This window comes from Trametes versicolor (genome assembly GCF_000271585.1).
Source record: "Trametes versicolor FP-101664 SS1 unplaced genomic scaffold TRAVEscaffold_4, whole genome shotgun sequence".
NCBI classification, from domain to species: domain Eukaryota; kingdom Fungi; phylum Basidiomycota; class Agaricomycetes; order Polyporales; family Polyporaceae; genus Trametes; species Trametes versicolor.
Window position 1 is genome coordinate 252,129 of NW_007360324.1, and position 22,509 is coordinate 274,637.

The window sequence follows — 22,509 nt, forward strand, 5'->3', positions numbered from 1 at the left end:
TTCCTAAGCTGTACGAGGGTGCGGCGCGTTCCGATGCCCAAGGCATCCACGCTACGCTGGTTGGAACGTAAAACTCCCCAACGGGGCGCACATCCTTCCGTGCATTGTGTCGCCATCGGGGTGAGGTTGGCGCAGCCGAGTCGACCGGAGTCTATTTAATTTTGCGGCTGCTTGCTGGTGACCATGATCGGTGAAGTTGAAACGGTGAGGCCGCATCTCTGCGGAAAATCGACGGCGTCAACGCCCTGCCGGTAAACGTCGTTTCCTCGAAGCCTTCTCCCGTTTCGAACGACAGACGACCTTCACCCCGCCACGTCACCGAGAGCCCGCGAGGGGAGGGGCGCCGGTGCTGCTGCCCGTCCGTCTCCTGCGCAAACCCCTCTCGAGCGAGCGCTGCGAACCCCCCGCTGTCGCGGCCTCTGTGCAGATCCTCTTATCAACTCGCGCGCGCAGACAGAAGATCGACATCCGACTCAACTCCGCGACGCTTCCGCCGTCGTTTACCGCCCCTTCTGCGCCTCTGCGACCCTGTACAGAGTGCCACCCCCTGGATCCACACCGCCCGCACTGGAGAGCTCCCTGCGAGCGCGAGGCCATGGCCACCCATCCCCCACCGCTGCTCCGTCGATGCGCAGGATAATATACCCAAAGGTGGTGCGTGTTACTGCTTCAACTCCATCCCCGTCCCACACGGATCGGCAGATCTGCAGCGACCCATGACGGGCTGCGACGGAAAAACTGGACGCCAGCATTCAATTCCGGCAGCCGGAGGGACCGTCGTACGTACTGGGACCACCCGCGGCGCCCGCGTGGATGCGCTCGCCGGAGCAGCATTGGGCGTGTATATGGAGCGGCAGTGTATGCCTGACCACGCACACTCCGTGGGGATGCCGCAATGATCTGATTCGGGGTGCCTGCAGATCTGGAGGGGTGCCGTCACGGTGTCTGGCAGAGATATAGGTCAATACTACTACTACGCCACGAAGGCCGTGCCGCAGAGAAGGACGTACTGCGCAAGCCACCCATGTCCGTTATCCTTGCCATGCTCCGTTGGTGTTGGACGCTGACCATTATGCCCCGACGCATAGGGAATTAATGATGCCTCCTTTCTGTGCTAGTGCTACAGCCCGCGGCAGGCGTGGTCGTCGGTTGGAACTTCCTGAACACATGCTCCAGTGCTCTACGTCCTCGAGCACGGCCCCATCGTCCACATGAGGTAGACCCCCTGGCCATTACGGCGCAAGGAAAACGCCCTATGAACGCATAGTGGCTTCCCGGATGCTCGTCTGTCTCCTTTTGGTCAGCATGTCGAGAACACTTGCGACAGACGCACCATATGATGTCGCACACCCCGAGACAGGTCAGCACCACCAGGCCAAGCCGGGTACCCAGGGCTGCGCACACAGCGCGGCGGGCCGTTGGAGACTCGTAAGTGCACCCGAACCGCGCCCACTGGTGGTCGCGGATGTCGAACTGAATACGCAGTCTGACCTGTGCCTTCCCCATATGTATAGGCCGTCCGACCAATGGTCGCGTGTACAGTCCCGAGGGTGGTGGAGCAATGCGAACATCGTCGAGAGGATCTTGGAGCTGGTGCGGCCGCAGTGCGCGACACGACGGCGACGCCGGAGTTCGAGTTGCAGATGCGAGCTGAGGCGAGTGAGCGCCGTTCGTTCGAGTTAGGTTCCCTCCGAACTTGGTCACTCGACTCCGGCGAAGCGCGTAACTGTGACCCTCCTGCGCTCGACGTCGCGCCACGACGGCCACGCATCCCCCAGAAAGTTCAGAGTTTCCTTCCCTCTCCACACTACGCTCTGACTACCACCTCCAGACAGGAAATGCACACCGCCCGGAGCCCGGACACGTCCTATGTCGGGTTCACGATTGCGGTTCTAGTCCGTGATCGTTGCTCTCTGCTCCGAAGCCAATGGGGACGATCTTCGCTTAGCGCCGCCGCATTGCGGGGAACAGTCGGGGAACACAACGCGTCACCCCGGAGCGTGAGCAGCGTCCTCCTTTCGTCCTCCGAGCCAGCACTTGTGGGCGCCCGCACCTCCATTTGGCAGGCTAGTTGTGTGTCCCAGTTGACGCGATTCAGCGGACTCTGGAGTGTCGGATACACCGGCTTTCCGCTGGCTCCCGGCTAGGCTCCAGGATCGCCAGCCCCCGCATTGGTACCGACATCCAGTATACGGCTATCCTGAATACCAGGTAGATACGAGCATGACAAAGATCAATTGAAACGAGTATAGTACTGTGTAGATCGAGAGCATCGATTGATGTAGCTAAGATATGCCTGGTCCAAACGCTTCCCACACGAGAAAGCCAACGCCCCAGGGTCCGACACGGCCCAGCGTGCGCAAGGCGGCATTCATGCGCCGGCGCATCCGCGATGCCGAGGGGTCGTGCGGAACGTGCGCAGGGTTGCTGAAGAACGACCGCACGCCCTCTTCGTGCATCTTGCGGAGGATGACGGCCGGGATGGAGTGCTGGTCGCGTGCGCGGGCCAGCCTGTCGATTTGCACCGCTTTGCGAGCGGCGTCCCAAGGACGGCAGGTCAGCTCGTACGCGAGGCCCGCGATCGCTCCGCCCGCGACGAGCGTCGTGGCGTGTACTATCCTCGGCGTATGTCTGCGAAGCCCCCCGGGTCGCTTGTCTGCCGCGGGGGTGTGTTCTAAAAACTCTTGAGAGAGCGTCTTCGTCTCGATCGCGCACCGGCGCGTGACATCGAAGATGGCGAAGAACACCGCGAAACCTGCATTACGTGCGCGGGCATGAGTGCGCGGACACGACGGACAGAGCGCGGATTGAACGAGCGAGCGGGCGCGGGCTTACCGCAGATATCTTTGGCACACCCCCAGCCCCAGCCCTCCCAGCCGCGGCCTGCCATCTCCCCGACTTCCTTCATCCAGTCCCTGACCTGGCGCGCTTCGAGCAGCCGCTCTTGGCGCGGCAGGTCCGAGGAGGGCTCCGTGCGCCGGAAGACCTCCTTCCACGCGTCGCTCCACCCCGTCGCACGCGAAGTGCCCTCGAGCGCGAAGCGCATGTTCTCGGCCGGGGCGGCGAGCAGGGCCTGTGCGCCTCCGGCTGTGGCGCCCGATATAGCAGCGAGGGTGGTGGGATGCGAGGCGAGGTAGGGCTCGAGCGTGCTGGACGCTTCGGTGTAGGTCGACCAGAGCACGAAGCCTAGGAGGCCGTTGACGAGCATCGGCGGCAGGAAGTGTTTCGGAATCACCAGCCACTTGCGGACCGCGATGAGATGAGACGCGGCGGAAGGGGCACAGATCGCGAGACGTACATACCCCATGTTCCCTGACGAGCCACGAGAGGTACGAGGGCGAGAGCGCCTGGCCATGGCTATCGGCTAGCCCGCGAAGGGACTGCCAACCGCTCACTGGGAACGAATAGGCTGGTAAGTTGCCGTGCGCGATTTGTGCGAGCTTGGGCTGCGCACCTTTCGAAGGCCTGAAGAGCCTGACGGGGCGGGAGAAGTAGAGGGCGAGGCTGCGGGTAGCTGTGCGCGCTATTGCAGCATAGAGCTCGGAGTAGGACTGTTGCTGTTGCGTGCCATCGTCAGCGTTGTGCGACATGCAAACGCAAGCATGAAGTGCTTCGCCGCTCGCGGGAACACACTGGCTGGTGGCAGACGGCTGCAGGGAGACGCTCGACAGACGCCCAGCAGAGCCGACGAGCGACGCGGCAGGCGCTCGGCGCCACAAAGGACTCGCCCGGCATCCCCCGGCGCGCACTCCGCGATGATGTGCACCAAGATTCTCGATCGCGCACTTTGAGCAGTGCACCCTCTCTTTACAAGGTTGGCTTCCACCGTCAGCTCCCGGTTCGGCATGCGCCCATCCCTTGCTCGCATTCCCCTCAACGCAATGCCGGCTTGCAGGGATCGACCACGGCGTTGCGGGGCGGTCAGCTCACACCTATTCACTCGACAGCTCAGCGGCGCGCCGTTGCCACGAGACTTCGCCTTCTATGCGGACTTCTTCACCGTTCAGGAGCAATCCACGCTGCTGCGAGCAGCTCTGCGGAAATTAGATTCTATGGAAGGAAGTCGATTTCGTCGCCGAAGAAGAGAGTTCCTGAGGACGCCCCCAATTACTACTACTCAAGACCCGGTCCAGGCACTCTTCCTACCAGACGAACTGTATGACTTCCAGGAGGTGGGTCTATATCCGGGCGAGAATCCTGCAACAGAAGATTGATACACTCCTAGGGCCACTTCGACGGTGTAATCAAGTATTACCGTGAGATGCACGTCACCTCCTGGCCGGAAGACATGCCCGAATTACCGCCTTTGCTTGAGAGGCTCCGCGCGGTGCATCCTAATGAGGATACACAAACCCACATACTGCACCTGGCGTCTAGCGGCGAGATCATGGTGTGTGGCATTGGGCACCCCGGGGCATAATATATTCAACCGTCTTCTAGCCACATGTTGACAATCTAGAGGCCAGCGGGTGGGTCCCATCGCTTACAACGTACAACGCCTTTTCTTAGCTCTCTGCAGTTCTTGGATCCTAGGCGTTTCATTGGGCGACGAACGCATCCTTCGGCTGGAAAATCCCTCTTCCCCCGAAGAGCGCTACGAACTCCCACTCCCGTCCGGCAGTGTGTACTTACAGCGGTCAGTGATCCGTGCCTGTTTATGACCGGGCCTTCACGCCTTCCCAGCGATTCCATCCGATACAACTATCAACATTCTATTCTCGGGAAGCCTGACGGTCGACAGCGCTTGAGTCTTATGATTCGGGTGAGCACTTCGCCTCGTGTAAAGCCATATGGTCTCATCGCTTCTTATTTCTCATAGGACCGGAAAACGGCAGGAGACGCATAGTACCCGCCTCGTCCAGCGTCCATGTAGATTACTCGTATTGCAGCCGTATGATTGCAAGGGACATGCGAATAGACGACTTCGATGCCGTCACCGGTGGTAGGTTTCCAGACGCAGAAGACACAAATGGATGGCCGCGGGCAGCGCTTGGTACACGTCTTCCAGGGCTGCGTGGAGACCAACGACGTAACGCTCTCTAGGGTACCTGCAGAGCGGTCAGCGCGCGGCTCTGCACCCGTTGGCCGTAAGTCCTTGCCTCGATCGGACGATATCGTCTACAGTGCACCATACGTCTTCATACCGAACAGCGAAGGGGCGCAGCACATCCCGTATGACGCTTCGCACGCCCGGTCCACGGTCTGGCATCTTCGATCAAACATCTGAGCACGCATCGGCAGACTGTAGCGCTCACCTCCGCCATGCCCGCCTGAAGCGAGGGTTCCTGGTATGCTGTGGTACGCGCGCGAGGGTTGGTAATTGGTAACAAGGTTTAAATTCGAGCAGGGAAGCCCTACCTCGCGGCATCGTCCGCCTGCTTGGACGCCGGGGCGAAGGGCCCAGCCGACACAGTTGCGACTCTGATGCCTAACAATCCCCACTCCCGGCGCAGGAACTGCGCGGCAGATTCGAGTGCATGCAAGTGTGCAGAGCGCATCTCGAGTTGATCGCCGGCTGCGTAGTATATTGAGATACACGCCGCACGGGGAAAGGAGGCAGAGGCGCTGGAAATAACTCACATGCGAGCACAAGCACGACCCGCCCAGAGGCTGCCGCGAGCAGCTTGGAGTAGCCGTGCACCACGGATATGGGCGCCACGAGGCACCGGCGGACGACTTCTGCCCAGGCCGCGACGTCCGCCGCGCCGCCCGCGAGCGGCTGCGGCTGGGGAGCTTCAACGTGGGTGCGTGTAAATCAGGGTCGACGCGCAGACGACGGGTTCCCACATACGGGCGGGAGCACTCGGCGGCAGCACGATCACCGCGACGAGGTGGAGGTTGTGCGTCGCGCAGTAGGCGTCGACGGTCTCGACCGCGTGCGCGCGCTGCGCCCCTGAATTCATGTCGAGCACGATGGGCGCGAGCAGGCCCCACCGCGGCGAACGGCCGGATCTCTTTATCCTCTTGTGCCACTCCTGGATAAGCTGCCGCGCGGGGGTTCAGCTTCAGCGTCGCGAGCGCGGGCGGCAGGCGGCAGAGGGAAGGGTCCTCACTGCAGACACGTTCGATGCGTCCTGGGCGGCCTCGCGCGAGCTCTGCGCCGGCGAGGCTGGGGCTGAGGCTGGCTGGTCAGGGCAGAGCGCGAAGACCGTGCAGCCCTGCTCGGAGAAGGTGAGCGCGAGGTGCCTGCCTATGTCTGCACGGCGCGTTGGCGGTACGCCCGCGTCAGCACGCCCGTGATCGCCTCCTATCAGCTGCAAGGGAACGAACGCACCGTCATCTCCGCCAACGATTACGACGGCGCTTTCTCTGGGCGGGTAGACTTGGCAGGGAGGGAGGGTTAAAAATCGGCTGAGAAGCTCATGGGCCGTGCGTGCGACACCCTGCGAGAGGGCGAGGCACTTGAGCAGGAGCGGGACGTAGATACACGACAGCACCTCAATGCAGAGCTGCAGGACGGACGAGAACAGGGTGCTCGGACGCGCGCCGTCCTGGCCCGCGGTGGAGGTGTTGCGGAGTCCTGGCAGTGAAGCGGTCAGTGCTGGCATTTCATACGCTGCGTGGGTGCCCCAGAATGTCAGTCGGCGGAGATTGAGCGACGAGTGTGCTAGGGGTTGGTGAGAAAGCAGCAAATCACATTCACTGTTCTCGAACGAGAGGCAGCATGCACGAGCTCAGAGCACTCCGTGGGGCGCTTAGATTCGGCGGCCGTGCTACACCACTAAAGGCAAGTACGATCATAGCGTTGCTTAGACGGGGCAAAGACGTTCATTCAGCATGGTTTCTAAGTACCTGCAAGAGTTCATCTGAGGGCGTAGCACACTTGTGTGTGTTAGCGGCAGTGTATACCGAATCGCCGAGCGGCCCATGCCCATTCAATTGCTCATTTATTACTTTGTCGGCCGCCCGTGATACATGCTCGACACCTGGGGCATACTGTGGGTCGCAGGCACACATGTAATATACTCAGATGCATCGCACAACGACCCTCCAGAGATTGTACATGGATAGAAGGGTCAAAGGGGATCGAAAGGAGTGGAACACGTACACCGACGGTGTTACGTCCTGGTGAACGCACGAACCTCAAGAAAGACAGCAGCAGTACCATGTCGAGGACGAAATGATCTGCATGCTCAGCTGGAATGAATGAGATAGGAAGGCACCACTACCATTAAAGCAGCCGGCCATCACAAAGTGGACGATGCGGACATCGCAGCCGGTCTTCCAGTGGATCCTCGAACGCAATTGCCCACGCCCTCTGCGGCCGCTTCCTTCAGAGGAAGATCGTCGGGAAACCAGCTCAACAGCAGCTGATAGCGTACACCGGAAGAGGAGCAGCGCGGCGCATCACGAAGCATGCGCGAGGAGGTCAGTTGACAACCCGCCTTGGGCGAGGAGAAGGCGAAATGAGGAGGTCTTAGTGCGTCTAGGCATCTTAGCAGACCAACGTGCGAGGAGGGCGATAGCGGAGTCTGCGATACATGGGGTGTAGGTGGAGCTGAGGGCCTCTCAGTCGCAGTCGGGGGTTGCGGTCAAGATGCACGCAGCGGCGGGGGTACGAGAGAGTGGGAAGCAGGCTGGAACGGCAGCCCAAGCGCGCTTGAGATTGGACGAGCCACGAGCGCCTCGGACATTCGGCTCGTGTTTCGTGCGAGCGGCAGTGGTGTTCGCGGAAGGAGAAGGACGGCGCGAGGGCCCTTCGACGTCGACGTCTCCGCGTCGAAGACCTCATACGTCCTTGGTCTGCATGGATCATTCTCGGAGGCCGAGGCACGTCCTCGTCCAGCACGCCCCCGCTTGGTCGCAGAAACGTCCGGCGGAACGCGCAAGTGAATCCATGATTTCCGCGAGAAATGGGGTCCAAAGCCGATCGCGCGATGCGTGCACTCGGAACCGATGTGTATATCGTGAGCGTCCCAAATATGGTGTATATGTCTAGCGGGTATACAGTGCGAGTCCGGGAATAGTGTCTAAGCCGGCCATGGAGAATACAACGACAGAGCAGCAGAGCGTGGAAGCGATACATCTATGAAGAGGTCCGTGGAGAATAATAATGTGCGTGTGCGCGAGACGTCTAGTAGGAGTCCGTCGAGCCCGGAAGATAGTACTTTTGGTCGAGTGCCATGAGCGCCATGGCCGTCGAGGGCGGGTGGGATCAATTGGCTTTTGAGACGCTGTTGACACTGGACAAACTAAATCTAATCAGCCTCGGGAAGGACGGGAAGGGAAGGCAGGTACGCACGGCAGCTTCACAGGCCTTGGGTTGCCGTCGTCGAGCTTGATGATGACAAACCGGAGACCCTGAATTCCGGTGAGCAAAGCCGACACACGGGACCTGAGACACGCTCACCTCGATGGTCTCGGTGTCTTGCACTGTGCCGGTGCGAGTCTTCCCGCCCTCGAGGAAGAAGACGCGAGTTCCGATCTGGCGGCGGGTCAGGTCAGTGAGGCACACCCCGAGGATGCTCTGTGAGCCACCTACGGGGAAGGGGTCCATGAGTGTCGGTGAGTGTGGTGCGGTGGGTGTGGGTGTGTTGGCTTACCTAGAGCGACCATGGTGCTCTCTCTTATACTGGAGGCGCAGAAGGTGACGACGCTGAACCCTCTGGACGGCGGATGGATCGGGCCAGCATTTGTATGCGTGGCTCATGGAAGGACGCTTGGTGCATCATCTCAGTTGCAAAGGGGAGATCTATTTTGGTAGGTAGGGTAGGGTCAGAAAGAGGGTTCGAGCGAGTGGACGAGTGCAGAGAGGGATAAGCGAGAGAAATCCCGGGGACAGGACGTACGCCGATGGCGGATCGCCCGGGAGAAGTATAGACGAGGGGGAGGACGCATGCAAGTCAGGGAGCGCAGAGGCAGGCTGGGTCCAGAGCAGAGGTTGGGAATCCATAGCCCAGATAGAGGTGCTTCGCGGGAGGGTGAGGAAAGATACCGGCCTGGTGGGCTCGGAGCTGCAACCAGGGTTGACACGGCGAGACTGCGCAGAATTGGTGACCCGGGATGCTCGCTGCCTGATTTGATTGGCAGAGCACACGAGGCCTGGCTTGAAGCATAGGTCTGCGCCATGACGCAGAGCTTAAGCCTAACAAACCGGCCGGCCTAGCTGAGAAGGGGGGAAGCCTGGCGTCTGTGCAGGGTCTGAGTGTGTTCACCACGGTGCATCTGCGTAGTAACGGCGTCACAGCGCAGTGGAATTAATATTACAATCTTCGATTCGAGCCGCCGGCAGGAAAAGCGACTAGACTGGGCATGAAGCCAAAGTCAAAATCAGAATACGCGAGATCCAGCATGGCGAGGATGACGACGAGCAGAAGACGCAGATGCATGCGCGTGCAAAGCAGAGTGCACAGGCGCTTTAGGCAACTCGCGCACACCGGATACCGCCCCGTCTGATGGCGGCAGCGCTGACGTAATCCAGCTACCCCAGCCACTGAGTCTGCAGTCCGAGCGCGAGGGCCGCTCAGCTCCCTCTCGCCCGACGTCGACGCGACGCTCGGGATGCCTGTGCAGTCTTCGTCTACAAGCTCAAGATCTACCACTACTGCTGCTCCCGCTCGCGCCGATATGTCCGTCATTCTCGTCACCGGCTCGTATGACCATGAAATCCGTTTCTGGGAAGCCTGGAGTGGCATATGCTCCCGCACCATCCCCCGCGTCGGGGAATCTGGAGTGAGGCCGTTCGCTGCGTGCGTCAGAGACACATCATTTATAATTCATTTCGTGTGGTGCCACCCCCACAGCAAGTCAACCGCCTAGCGATATCTCCGGAGTAAGGACGCGTCTCGCTCTGGGCATTCCCTAAAGGCTCATGTCTGCGACATGTAGCAAACGCCTACTAGCGGCCGCCATCCACAAGAAGGCATACATCTACGAGATTGCGGCTGCACCCTCCGCGGGACCGGTGCGTCGCCCCGTTCTTCATGACGTCCGCCCTTACTCAATGCCGAACTGCTCGCGCGCACCAGATTGCGATATTCGAAGGCCACAACGGTAACATCACCGCCGTCTGCTTCCACAGCGAAGGGAAGTGGCTGGTAACGGGAAGCGAGGATGGGACGATCAAGATTTGGGATCTACGGTGCGTAATTGTGGCAAGTCCGCTCGTCCGATCGCTAAGACTGTGGCCTCGCAACACGCAGGAGCAACAGCCATCTCCACCGTAATTACGATAATGAAGCACCCGGTAGGACGGTCTCGCCCCAGTCTTGTTCGCGTCCGACTGACGCGTCGGCTGCGCAGTTAACGACGTCGTAGTGCACCCAAATCAAGGGGAGTTGATTTCGTGCGACCAGGCCGGGAGGATAAAGCAGTGGGATTTATCGGAGAATATCTGCACACACGAGCTGGTGCGTCCTGGCTGCATGGTCACCCATATGATGCTGACCGCTCCATCTCCCAGACTCCCGGGGGTGATACTCCGATGCGCTCTATCAGCCTTGCCTCCGATGGCTCCTGCCTCGTCGCGGGAAGCGTCAAGGCTCGTGCGCCTGCCATTTCTCATGATCGTCTCGCTAACCTGTATCGGCGTAGGGGAAATGCTACGTCTGGAAAATCAACGAGGAACGATCTGATCTGCCCAGATTCCAGGCCGTGACAATGTTCCAAGCGCACAACAAGTACCTCACTCGGCTCCTCTTAAGCCCTGACGTAAAGTCAGTGTCCACAGCGCTTCTCTGTACCTATTTAGGAGCGTTGAACGAATTTCTGGGCAGGTTTCTCGCGACCTGTTCTGCCGACACGACCATCAAGATCTGGTCAATAACGCCCAACTACGAATTTAAATTGGAAAAGACTTTGCAGGGGCACCAACGGTGGGTATGGGACTGCGCGTTCAGTGCGGACTCGGCGTACTTGGTGACCGGTACGTACACGTTCGGACCGTCCTCGCGCTGTACCTTGAGACAAATTGCGTGCCAGCCTCCTCGGACCACACTGCGCGACTATGGGACATGTCGACCGGAGAGACCGTACGACAATACAACGGACATCAGAAGGGTCAGTAATTTCGCATGGTGTCACCGAACGCGCGCTCACGCTCGACCTTCCCAGCGGCCGTGTGTTGCGCATTGCACGATGGGGCTGGTTAGTTTTTTTGCACCCCGGATACCTCGTGTACAGTATCACACAGCGACTTTGCTCGGGCGTCGGCGGCGGGCATGTATTCTCTGAAGTTCTCTTGCGAAGTCTCGAGCCGCGCTGTCTGCGGCCCTCGGGATGGGAACTACTTCCCTTGGTGGCCGGGAGTTCCTCCAACGGTACGTCACGGTGCGCCTGCCCTGAGACTTCTTTTCCAAGGAACCTCAGCACGAGTTGTTCTAGGCTGGCCAGCACTCTGAAATTTCCGAGGTGTGCCGCATTATAGCAGGTGGAAGTCACGCATGCCATAGATGAGCATGCGAGGCCCTGCACGGCGGCTCGATCTGATGGAATTGCGCCCTGATGGCGATCTATGGTACGGGGGCTCGCAGCGAAGCTTCAAGAAGGGGAATAGACTCGATCACACTTCTGCGGGACAGGTCCTCGTCGCGGCCGCGGTGTGGGAGCGCGAGGGCTACTTACCAGCCGTCGGGCAGAGTTTTGCGCGCGGAGGGCAGGAACGGTGGACGGCATCCGTCACGGAGCTGCCGTACCTGCCCTCGGTCTCGTCGCGTCCACATTCAGTCCGCGAAGGGTGGATGGGAACGCTGGGGGACATGAGTGGGGAAAATCCGAGGTTTCTGATATGTGGAAAGCGTCCGTGTGGAGGGAGGGCGCGGGCGGGGCGTCGCGTGGCGGAGCACGCCTCTGGGACATTTTTCCGACGTAAGAGACGGGGAGAGTCCAAGGGGCTCTGGAGCCTCTGGGCGTAGGAGCGTTCCCGCGATTCATGCGGGGGCGCGCATCGCACAGGGCCGGGGACAAAGATACGCCCGCTGGGAACGCTTCGGGGAGCGCAGGTCGTCGACGTCGGGGTCGGAATGGGGGAAGTGGGGGAGGGGAAGGGATACACGTTTGGCTACTGACGTGCGAGGGGTGCGCGCGCTGGGCTGTTCCTTGGCCGTTCCTGGACGATCATGAGCAGCTTCGGCAGCCGCGCGCGGGTTCAATGAAGACGTTCGCGGGTTCTGGCATACGACGAAGGCGCGCTCGAGGGCAACTGAGTTCGGGGGCAAGCAGGACGGTGCGCGGGCGAGACTGGGCTGTGGACGGTCGGGGAGGGCTCCGGTCGGGTGTGGCACGGGAGCGGGCGAGGGCGCCGAGGAGGACGGGACGGAGATCGGGGAGCGGGGGTGGCTGCGGCCGCTCCGGGCGGGGTCCCGCGAGATAAGATGAGATGCGGAATGAGATGGCGTGAATTTGAGCTGTGCGCGCTGTGATTGGCCGGCGATGAGATAAGGGCTGCTAGATGGTTGAAGCTGGGTGGAAAGTGGCGGGAAGGCGATCGGACGCTCGCCCCTCGGGTGAAGGCGGCGGGCGGTCTCTGAACGCTCCCCCACTGACTCCAGCGTCCTGGACACTCTGACTCGCCCTCGCCGCTAGAAATTTTGGCTGCTCCCCGTCGTCGTCCTTTCCAGCGCGCAACGCCCCTTCCCTCCGCCCACCACCATCCTCCCCGCGTCCCCGCGTCCCCGCGTCCGCGCCCTCCTCCACGCAGTTCCCATCAATCACCCTCAGATCTCTCCCTGCGTTCTATGGCTATCGCTGATCGCCTCGCCGATCCCCCTCCGCCTTCCTTGTCTGCCCCAGAGTCTGATTCGCAAAATGGCTTCGATGCCGTCGAACGCGACCCTACGTCGTTCGACTCCTCGCTGCCCGCCAGCCAGGGCCTGTACATGAACGACTATGAAAAGGACGCATGCGGTGTCGGCTTCATTTGCCACATCAAGGGTGACCAGTCCCACAAGATCGTCTCCGACGCCCGCCAGCTCCTGTGCGCCATGACCCACCGTGGCGCCACCGGTGCAGACAGCCGCGACGGTGACGGTGCGGGCGTCATGACCGGTATTCCCCACCTGTTCTTCAAGCGTGAGGCCGAGCGGGACATCGGCTGCGAGCTTCCGGAACCTGGCCAGTACGCCGTCGGTAACGTTTTCTTCAAGGCGAACAACCCCGTCGGCCTCCAGCAGCAGCAGGCGATGTTCTCCAAGATTGCGAACGACTTGGGCCTCCGCGTCCTCGGCTGGAGGGAGGTCCCGACGGACGGTACTATTTTGGGGCCCGCCGCGGCGAGCAAGGAACCTGCTATCCTGCAGCCCTTCGTGGTTCTGCGCTCTCACTACGGTGACGGTACTACCGCGCGTGGCGGTAACTTTGATGCGAAGCACTTTGAGTGTCAGCTCTACATCATGCGCAAGCATGCGACGCACAACATGTTTGTCCCCTTCCCCTATTCACCCGCTATGAACGTAAGCTTAAGTACCGGACCCGTTTGTCTTAAGTTCGCTCTCGAAGGGCTTCTATATTTGCTCGCTCTCCTCGAAGAACATCGTCTACAAGGGTCAGCTCTCGCCGCCGCAAGTATACAACTACTACCACGACCTTAACCATGTTCTGTACCGCGCGCACTTCGCGCTCGTGCACTCGCGTTTCTCTACGAACACCTTCCCGTCCTGGGACCGTGCGCAACCCATGCGTTGGGCCGCACACAACGGTAAGTCCACAGACGCCGCCTCCTCATATAAGGCAGCTCGTTGATTTCGTACGTATCAGGTGAGATCAATACCCTGCGCGGTAACAGGAACTGGATGCGCGCCCGCGAGGGTGTGCTCTCATCGTCTCTGTTCGGAGACCAGCTGGACCTCCTATACCCCATTATCGAGTCCGGTGGTTCCGACTCTGCGGCGTTCGACAACGTGCTCGAGCTCCTCACCGTAAACGGTGTTCTGACGCTCCCCGAGGCGGTCATGATGCTCATTCCCGAGGCGTGGCAAGGGAACGAGACGATGGAGCCTGAGAAGAAGGCGTTCTACAGCTGGGCGGCGTGCCTTCAAGAGCCGTGGGACGGCCCGGCGCTGTTCGCGTTCAGTGACGGTCGCTATTGCGGTGCGAACTTGGACCGTAACGGTCTCCGTCCGTGCCGCTACGTCGTCAGCGATGAAGATATCATTGTCTGCGCGTCCGAAGTCGGCGCCGTCTACATTCCCCCGGAGAGAGTTATCCAGAAGGGCCGTCTTAAGCCCGGACGCATGCTGCTCGTCGACACCGAGGAGGGTCGCATCGTCGATGACAAGGAGCTCAAGCGCAACACCGCGCGCAAGCAGAACTTCGCGTCATGGATTGAGTCGAACATGCTCAACGTCCCGACGATCGTCAAGCGCGTTCAGCGTTCCACGTCTGTGGCCCCGACTATCGACGAGTTCTCACTCAGCACCGACCCGAAGCTGCTTGCGTTCGGGTACACTGTCGAGCAGCTGAACCTGCTCATGCTGCCGATGTTCTCGGACGGCAAGGAGCCGCTCGGCTCTATGGGTAACGACGCGCCCCTCGCGGCAATGTCGTCGCAGCCTCGTCTCATCTACGAGTACTTCAGGCAGCTCTTCGCACAGGTCACGAACCCTCCCATCGACCCTATCCGCGAGTCCATCGTCATGTCGCTCGAGTGCTACGTCGGTCCCGAGGGTAACCTGCTCGAGATGAACCCGCAGCAGTGTCACCGTATCGTGCTGCCGTCTCCCATTCTCACGATCGAGGAAATGAACGCGATGAAGAACCTCAAGTCTGCCTACGGTACCTGGCCTTCGCGCACGATCGACATCACCTTCCCCAAGGAGTACGGTCTTCCGGGGTACAAGACGGCGCTCGAGCGCGTCTGCTCGGAGGCGACGCAGGCCATCGACGATGGCATCAAGGTCATCATCCTCTCCGACCGCGACACTAGCTCCTCGCGCGTTGCGCTCTCCGCCCTGGTTGCGTGTGGTGGTGTACACCACCATCTCGTCACCCAGAAGAAGCGCGCGAAGGTCGCACTCATGATCGAGACGGCCGAGGCGCGTGAGGTCCACCACCTCTGCGTGCTTCTGGGCTACGGTGCGGATGCTATCTGCCCATGGCTGACGATGGAGTGCATCCACAAGGTCGTTCGCGAAGGATTGTGAGTGTTCCGTGATTGACTTCTGCATGGAAGCAGCTGCTCACGCGCTCTCTGGCTCTAGGATCAAAGAGGGTAAGACCCTGACCGACCTAATGGACAACTATCGCCACTCCGTGGACGGCGGGATTCTCAAGGTGATGTCCAAGATGGGCATCTCGACTCTGCAGTCATACAAGGGCGCGCAGATTTTCGAGGCCCTCGGCTTGCACACGGAGGTCATCGAGAAGTGCTTCGTCGGCACCGCGAGCCGTGTCCAGGGTGCTACCTTCGATCTTCTCGCCATGGATGCGTTCGAGATGCACGAGCGCGGCTGGCCTTCGCGTGAGACCGTTCTGCCCCCTGGCATGCCAGAGTCGGGCGAGTACCACTGGCGCTCCGGCGGCGAGGCGCACATCAACGACCCGTCCGGGATCGCCAACCTCCAGGACGCGGTCCGGGAGAAGAACCAGGGCGCGTATGACGCGTACGCGGACAACGCGAACGCGCAGACCCGCGCGGTTCATCTCCGCGGCCTTCTCGACTTCCGCTACGAGAACGCGGCCGCGATTCCGATCGAGCAGGTCGAGCCCTGGAACGAGATCGTGCGCCGGTTCGTGACCGGCGCGATGTCGTACGGCTCGATCTCGATGGAGGCGCACTCGACGCTCGCGGTCGCGATGAACCGCCTCGGCGGGAAGTCGAACACGGGCGAGGGCGGCGAGGACGCGGAGCGGTCGCTCACGCTCCCGAACGGCGACACGATGCGCTCGGCGATCAAGCAGGTCGCGTCCGGCCGCTTCGGCGTCACCTCGAACTACCTCGCGGACGCGGACGAGCTGCAGATCAAGATGGCGCAGGGAGCGAAGCCCGGCGAGGGTGGTGAGCTGCCGGGCCACAAGGTGTCGACGTCGATCGCGCGCACGCGCCATTCGACGGCCGGCGTCGGTCTTATTTCGCCCCCGCCCCACCACGACATCTACTCGATCGAGGACTTGAAGCAGCTCATCTACGACTTGAAGTGCTCGAACCCGCGTGCTCGTGTGTCGGTCAAGCTCGTGTCTGAGGTCGGCGTCGGTATCGTCGCCAGTGGTGTCGCGAAGGCGAAGGCGGACCACATCCTCATCTCCGGCCACGACGGTGGTACCGGTGCCTCGCGCTGGACTGGTATTAAGTACGCCGGTCTGCCGTGGGAGCTCGGTCTTGCGGAGACGCACCAGACGCTTGTCCTCAACGACTTGCGTGGCCGTGTTACGGTGCAGACTGACGGTCAGCTCCGTACCGGTCGTGACATTGCCATTGCTGCTCTTCTCGGTGCTGAGGAGTGGGGCTTCGCTACCACGCCTCTCATTGCTATGGGCTGTATCATGATGAGGAAGTGCCACCGTAAGTTGCTCTCCAGTCGGACATTGCGGTACGTGTTTATTGACGATGGTCTGTAGTGAACACTTGCCCTGTCGGTATCGCTACTCAGGACCCCCAGCTCCGCGCCAAGTTCTCTGGCCAGCCCGAGCAGGTCATCAACTTCTTCTACTACATCGCCGAGGACCTCCGTCGCTACATGGCCAAGCTCGGCTTCCGCACCATCAACGAGATGGTCGGCCGCGCCGACATGCTCAAGGTCGACGAGAAGCTCCGCACGCCGAAGACCGCGCACCTCGACCTCAGCGCGATCCTCAAGCCCGCCTGGCAGATGCGCCCCGGTGCGGCCACGTACCGCGTGCGCCCGCAGGACCACAAGCTGTACATCCGCCTCGACAACAAGTTCATCGACGAGTCTGAGCCCGCGCTCACGAAGGGCCTGCCCGTGCACATCGAGTGCGACGTCACGAACACCGACCGCGCGCTCGGCACGTCCCTCTCGCACCGCGTCTCCAAGCTGTACGGCGAGGAGGGCCTCCCGAAGGACACGATCCACATCATGATGCGTGGCTCCGCTGGGCAGTCGCTCGGCGCGTTCCTCGCGCCCGGTATCACCATCGAGCTCGAGGGCGACGCAAACGACTACGTCGGAAAGGGTTTGTCCGGTGGTCGTCTCATCGTCTACCCGCCCAAGCAGTCGCAGTTCAAGGCCGAGGAGAACATCATCATCGGCAACGTCTGCTTGTACGGTGCGACGTACGGTGAGGCGTTCATCCGTGGTATCGCTGCCGAGCGGTTCGCCGTCCGTAACTCGGGCGCGAACGCCGTCGTCGAGGGCACGGGTGACCACGGTTGCGAGTACATGACTGGTGGTCGTGTCGTCGTCCTCGGCTCCACTGGCCGTAACTTCGCGGCCGGTATGAGCGGTGGTATCGCGTACGTGCTCGACACTGCGCACACGTTCGCGTCGAAGGTGAACATGGAGATGGTCGAGCTCGGCAAGGTCTCCGACCCGCGCGAGATCGCGGAGCTCCGTGGCCTCATCGAGGACCACCGCCACTACACCGGGTCCGAGGTCGCCGACCGCGTCCTGCACGACTTCCACCACCTGCTTCCCCTCTTCGTCCGCGTCATGCCCCACGACTACAAGCGCGTGCTCGAGGAGCAGTTCGCGAAGCAGAAGGAGGAGAAGATGCGCCAGAGCGTGATCGACCTCGTCCCCTCGCGCACCGCGTCCCAGGTCGACCTCGCCTCCGAGGGCCTCGAGGACATCCTCCTCCCGAAGGAGCCCATCCCCCATGCGAGCCGTGCGAGCTCCCGTGCGCGCATCGAGCCCAACGTGGGCGACATGGAAGACTCGCTCGTGGACGACGCGACGACGAAGAGCCGGCTGCACAAGCTCGACAAGACGCGCGGGTTCATGAAGTACAAGCGGCTGACGGAGACGTACCGCCCGCCGCGCAAGCGGGTCAAGGACTGGAAAGAGATCTCGACGCGCCTGACGGACGACGAGCTCAAGTACCAGTCCGCGCGCTGCATGGACTGCGGCGTGCCGTTCTGCCAGTCCGACACCGGGTGCCCGATTTCGAACATCATCCCAAAGTGGAACGACCTCGTGTTCAAGAACCAGTGGCAGGACGCGCTCAACCGCCTGCTCATGACGAACAACTTCCCCGAGTTCACGGGCCGCGTGTGTCCTGCGCCGTGCGAGGGCGCGTGTGTGCTCGGTATCAACGAGCAGCCCGTCGGTATCAAGAGCATTGAGTGCGCGATCATCGACAAGGTATACATTCATTGCACATTCTTTATGTACCGTATGCTGACGTCTTTTTCAGGGCTTCGAGATGGGCTGGATGGCCCCGAAGACTCCTCAGTTCCGCACTGGCAAGAAGATCGCCGTCATTGGTTCTGGCCCTGCGGGTCTCGCTGCTGCCGACCAACTCAACAAGGCCGGCCACTGGGTCACCGTCTACGACCGTAACGACCGCTTTGGTGGTCTGCTCATGTACGGTATCCCGAAGTACGTGTCTCGAGATTCTCCTTCCGTAGATTCGTCTCTGACACCCACTACAGCATGAAGCTCGACAAGTCTGTCGTTCAGCGCCGTATCGATCTCATGGCGGCTGAGGGCGTGACCTTTGTCCCCAACACCTTCGTCGGCAAGGACGTCGACCCGAACGACATCCGCAGCGAGCACGACGCCGTCATCTGCGCGACCGGCGCGACATGGCCGCGCGACCTCAAGATCCCGAACCGCGAGGTCGACGGGATCCACTTCGCGATGGAGTTCCTGCAGATGAACACGAAGTCGCTACTCGACTCGGAGCTCCAGAACGGGTCCTACATCAGCGCGAAGGGCAAGGACGTGATTGTGATCGGCGGCGGCGACACGGGCAACGACTGCATCGGGACCGCGATGCGCCACGGCGCGAAGTCCGTCACGAACTTCGAGCTGCTCCCGCGCCCGCCCGCGGGCCGCGGGCGCGACAACCCGTGGCCGCAGTGGCCGCGCATCTTCCGCACGGACTACGGGCACACGGAGGTCGCGGCGCACTTTGGGAACGACCCGCGCGAGTACTGCATCTCGACGAAGGAGTTCGTCGTTGACGATGACGGGAAGCTGTTGGGTCTGAACACGGTGCGCGTCGAGTGGACGAAGGACAGCGGCGGCCGGTGGAAGATGGAGGAGACGCCTGGCTCGGAGAAGTTCTTCCCCGCGCAGCTCGTGTTCCTCGCGCTCGGTTTCCTGGGCCCTGAGGCGGACTTGCTCAAGTCGCTCGGTGTCAAGCAGGACGCGCGGAGCAACATCCAGACCCCCAAGAACGTACGTATCCTCGCCAACCATGTTCACATGAACGGATTCGCTCACATCTTTCGCGCTATTAGAAATACACGACGACTGTCGATGGCGTGTTCGCGGCGGGTGACTGCAGACGTGGGCAGTCGCTCATCGTCTGGGGTATCCAAGAGGGTCGCCGTTGCGCTGCCGAGGTCGATGCATGGCTCAGCAACGGCTCTACCCGTTTACCGTTCGACGGCGGTATCAAGACGAGGGTAAGCGCACCCCTCTCTCTACTTCATCTTTTGGGTACATCGATGCTGACACCCTCCTTCAGACCTTCATCCCTCCCACGACGACGCTCACGGGCGGCGCGCGTGCGCTCGAGGTCGAGGCCTAAGGCACCGCGGCCCCCTTCTTCTCTCATTTCCGTCCGGACGCGGTTGTAAAACAAACGGTGCGCAGCGGCGCGGGTCGTGGGCCGCCCCGGGGAGCGGGGCGGCAGGAAAGTACACTACTACTAGTATGCAGACCTCTCTGGCGGGTACGATATATTGTCGTTCGCACAAGCAAATATGTACGGAATACGCACTGGGCATCCTTCTCGTCACGCTGTATCGCTTGTATAAATCTATCTCACTATCTTTTTCTCCCTCATTCTTTGGTGTGTGCGTGGGTGATGTTCAAGACGATGACATTGCTATCGGGTTCAACTCGACAAAACGAATACATGACGGATACGTATGATATACTATGTCTAAAAGGTATATCGTCCAAAACTACGTGCGGGATATAAAGCAACGATAAATGTACAGGACAGCGCTGAGTTCATTATCCTAAGACCCCAGCCGAGACTTCACATATTCTGCTCTTCTTCGTAAATACGCACGCCGCCCCGCCCCCAGGTCTCGAGGACGGCCTTTCCGGCCCCAGTCGGCTGTGTGAATGCGACCTCGCCCCGGGCGGGGTCGAGCGGACATCCGAGAATAAACGTCTGCGCGGCTACGGAGAGCAGGCGCGAGGCGATGCCAAGGCGACGGTGCGCGGAGGACACGAAGAGTCGCGGGATGCCGAGCGGAGTGGAGAGGGGTGCGGGGTGCACGTAGAGGTTCGACGCAGAGTCAACGGGGAGCAGCGCAGGGGCTGGGGAGGATGTAGAGAGGGATGCGGAGAGAGATTCAGACTGGGAAGAGGGTAGGGAGGCTGTGGCTGAGGATTCCTGGGAGGATGTCTGGGATGAGGACTGGGAGAGCTCGGCGGGGTTAGCGATGGCCATAGCGGTGGATATGCGTTGCGCAACGACGCATCCGACGATCTTCTCGCGCGTCGTAGTGGTGCCTGGTGTAGACAGAAGGAAGAGGTATATCTTCGATCGTTGAAGGACCGCAGGCGATAGCGGCGGAGACGAGAGCGCCAGGCGGATCGTGTCCAGCAGGATCGCGAGCTGCAGCACATCGCGTCAACCAACGCGCACCAACATAAACAACCGGTGCAAACTCGCGCACCTTCGCTCCAATTTTTCCGCCGACGTCCGGGCGGAAACACACAATCCGTCCGCGAGCGCCGTTTGGAAGCTTCACGCTGCTCTCGAGCTCCTCAACGCCCGCCTTCTCCGCCTCGCGCTGTTCCTCGCGTCCCCACTCGAGCCCTCGCTGGACGCGCGCGCAATGCGCCTTGTGCAGCGTCTCATCGTCCGGCGCGCCGCGTGTGTACGAGAGGTCGCAGAGCGGACATGTGCGCAGCGTCGGGGTGTCCAAGGAGAAGTGTAGTTGCGTGAGTTTGCCCTGCTTCGGTTTTGTGGCTGCAGAGGTGTCGCCCGCCTTCGCCTTCGAGGTAGACGCGCCCAGGGCGCGACGGGGCTTCTTGGATGGTGTGTTGGTTCCTGTGAGGCGATCGGCGAGCGGCCGCTTCCGTTTGAGCGGAGGCGGGGAAGTGAGCTCGGAAGGTGGAGATGAGGGCGGCGCGGGTTTCGCTGCGCGGGTGCTGTATGTGCGTTTGAGTCCGGCGGGCATGGTGAGCTCTGTTCAGGTATCGCAGGCGGGATGGGGAGGAGGAGATAGAGGGAGAGGGCGAGGGAGACACGAGGCAATGCGGGAAGTGATCAATTGCCACCCGGCCCTGTTGACTACCGCCGTCGCGTCGCGTTGGTCTTGTTTGGCCCAACGCGTCAGTCACGTGAACCACACTCGCGCTTGTGGCGGCTCGTTCCTCTGTCTTCTGGGCTTGCAGGGAGAAGACCGGAGTGAGATGTAGTGAGAGCGGGAGGGAAGACTCGGGGCTTATGAGAAGTAGGCAGAGTATAACGGAGGCACTGCGGCATATGCTGTAACAACCATTCCACCCAGTCCTTAGCAAAATAGCATATTATATATCGTAAAGTCTAACATCCAGCCAATCCCTCGCAGCAGTACTTGACCGACGAACATCCGCTCTCTAGCCCATCACCTTCACCGTAGCTCACAGCTCGGACGAGCCCGTGGCACGACTCAGGACCTTCGACCCAAACGAGCTCGCGGCGTCTCGGAGGCGAATGAGCGAGTCGGCGGCTCCCGCAGCGTCGCTGCCATAGAGGTAGTATGCGGCGCGTCCGTGGAGGAAGGAGAGGTGGTGCGGGAGGTAGAAGAAGGCGGCGAACGCGAGGGCGAGCAGGATGGCATACACCACGTACACTGCAGACGTGCGCGGGCAGTCAGAATGCGAGCTAGGACATACTTGCATGCGATACTCACTGACGATGAACCTCTCCCAGGGCTCCATCATGGAGAGCGCGAAAGTGGCCTCGATCCAAATGCGTCGCCGCCAGAAGAAGCGGGCGACGGGGGAAGAGGGCTTGCCGTACGGACAGCGCAGACCGAAGAGGATTTGGGGGATCGTCGCCTCGCGCTTCCACTCGGGGTACGACATGGCAGCAGTTTGGTACGCGGGGTCAGACACGGTCGAGGAAGCCATGTTGGTAGTGTATGCGTGAGGTGGGTGTGTCGTGATAGGTGCAGAAGCCTGAGAAGGAAGTCGTCGGGCAGTACAACAGAGCTGGTGGTCGTAGGGACGAAGGACTCGTAGAAGTGGATGATTAAATGAAATCAGCGGGAGTGACTCCTCCGGGCGTTGCGAACTTACCTAGACTTACCCACGGCCCGTCTCGGCGGCGGTGACTTGATACCATCACCGAAACACTACTTCGAGACGCCGATCTCGGGCACACTTTCTAGACAGGTCGGCCGCTCGGCCGGCCTCCTCTGTCTTCTCCGGAGCCCTAAGTCTCAAGATACAACCAACCACCACCAGCCCAATTGCTTCCCTCAAGCCTTGCTCGGTCAGC

General features: G+C 61.0%; 8 protein-coding genes across 8 annotated transcripts; 3 read left to right on the forward strand and 5 right to left on the reverse strand.

Annotated features, from left to right (window-relative positions):
• Nucleotides 1–2,230: 2,230 nt before the first annotated feature.
• TRAVEDRAFT_57434 (uncharacterized protein) lies at nt 2,231–3,590 on the reverse strand (the record flags this gene model as incomplete). The annotated part of the gene is made up of 4 exons (XM_008038248.1): nt 2,231–2,755; nt 2,836–3,241; nt 3,303–3,394; nt 3,455–3,590. 4 exons carry the CDS (start codon nt 3,588–3,590, stop codon nt 2,286–2,288), a joined length of 1,104 nt encoding a protein of 367 aa, XP_008036439.1. The 3' UTR covers nt 2,231–2,285.
• Nucleotides 3,591–3,881: 291 nt separating this feature from the next.
• Nucleotides 3,882–4,819, forward strand: TRAVEDRAFT_118579 (uncharacterized protein; the record flags this gene model as incomplete). Its single annotated transcript, XM_008038366.1, has 5 exons — nt 3,882–4,172; nt 4,226–4,390; nt 4,441–4,469; nt 4,520–4,636; nt 4,684–4,819. 5 exons carry the CDS (start codon nt 3,882–3,884, stop codon nt 4,817–4,819), a joined length of 738 nt encoding a protein of 245 aa, XP_008036557.1.
• Nucleotides 4,820–5,354: 535 nt separating this feature from the next.
• TRAVEDRAFT_45314 (uncharacterized protein) lies at nt 5,355–6,548 on the reverse strand (the record flags this gene model as incomplete). Its single annotated transcript, XM_008038045.1, has 5 exons — nt 5,355–5,515; nt 5,581–5,733; nt 5,792–5,984; nt 6,054–6,196; nt 6,275–6,548. The coding sequence occupies 5 exons, from the start codon at nt 6,546–6,548 to the stop codon at nt 5,355–5,357; spliced, it is 924 nt and encodes a 307-aa protein (XP_008036236.1).
• A 1,607-nt stretch (nt 6,549–8,155) lies between these two features.
• On the reverse strand, nt 8,156–8,497 carry TRAVEDRAFT_45315 (uncharacterized protein; the record flags this gene model as incomplete). The annotated part of the gene is made up of 4 exons (XM_008038046.1): nt 8,156–8,183; nt 8,243–8,301; nt 8,351–8,425; nt 8,483–8,497. The coding sequence occupies 4 exons, from the start codon at nt 8,495–8,497 to the stop codon at nt 8,156–8,158; spliced, it is 177 nt and encodes a 58-aa protein (XP_008036237.1).
• A 1,070-nt stretch (nt 8,498–9,567) lies between these two features.
• On the forward strand, nt 9,568–11,090 carry TRAVEDRAFT_45316 (WD40 repeat-like protein; the record flags this gene model as incomplete). Its single annotated transcript, XM_008038047.1, has 11 exons — nt 9,568–9,672; nt 9,744–9,772; nt 9,829–9,904; nt 9,969–10,081; nt 10,143–10,186; nt 10,243–10,349; nt 10,403–10,474; nt 10,534–10,655; nt 10,716–10,864; nt 10,921–10,998; nt 11,053–11,090. 11 exons carry the CDS (start codon nt 9,568–9,570, stop codon nt 11,088–11,090), a joined length of 933 nt encoding a protein of 310 aa, XP_008036238.1.
• Nucleotides 11,091–12,576: 1,486 nt separating this feature from the next.
• On the forward strand, nt 12,577–19,849 carry TRAVEDRAFT_27775 (NADPH-dependent glutamate synthase). Its single transcript, XM_008037866.1, has 9 exons — nt 12,577–13,354; nt 13,422–13,633; nt 13,693–15,073; nt 15,135–16,435; nt 16,492–18,194; nt 18,247–18,431; nt 18,485–19,235; nt 19,298–19,465; nt 19,528–19,849. The coding sequence occupies exons 1-9, from the start codon at nt 12,675–12,677 to the stop codon at nt 19,588–19,590; spliced, it is 6,444 nt and encodes a 2,147-aa protein (XP_008036057.1). The 5' UTR covers nt 12,577–12,674; the 3' UTR covers nt 19,591–19,849.
• Nucleotides 19,850–20,046: 197 nt separating this feature from the next.
• TRAVEDRAFT_164517 (uncharacterized protein) lies at nt 20,047–21,202 on the reverse strand (the record flags this gene model as incomplete). The annotated part of the gene is made up of 2 exons (XM_008038367.1): nt 20,047–20,634; nt 20,696–21,202. 2 exons carry the CDS (start codon nt 21,200–21,202, stop codon nt 20,047–20,049), a joined length of 1,095 nt encoding a protein of 364 aa, XP_008036558.1.
• Nucleotides 21,203–21,647: 445 nt separating this feature from the next.
• Nucleotides 21,648–22,094, reverse strand: TRAVEDRAFT_119988 (uncharacterized protein; the record flags this gene model as incomplete). The annotated part of the gene is made up of 2 exons (XM_008038368.1): nt 21,648–21,859; nt 21,920–22,094. The coding sequence occupies 2 exons, from the start codon at nt 22,092–22,094 to the stop codon at nt 21,648–21,650; spliced, it is 387 nt and encodes a 128-aa protein (XP_008036559.1).
• Between the last annotated feature and the right edge of the window lie 415 nt (nt 22,095–22,509).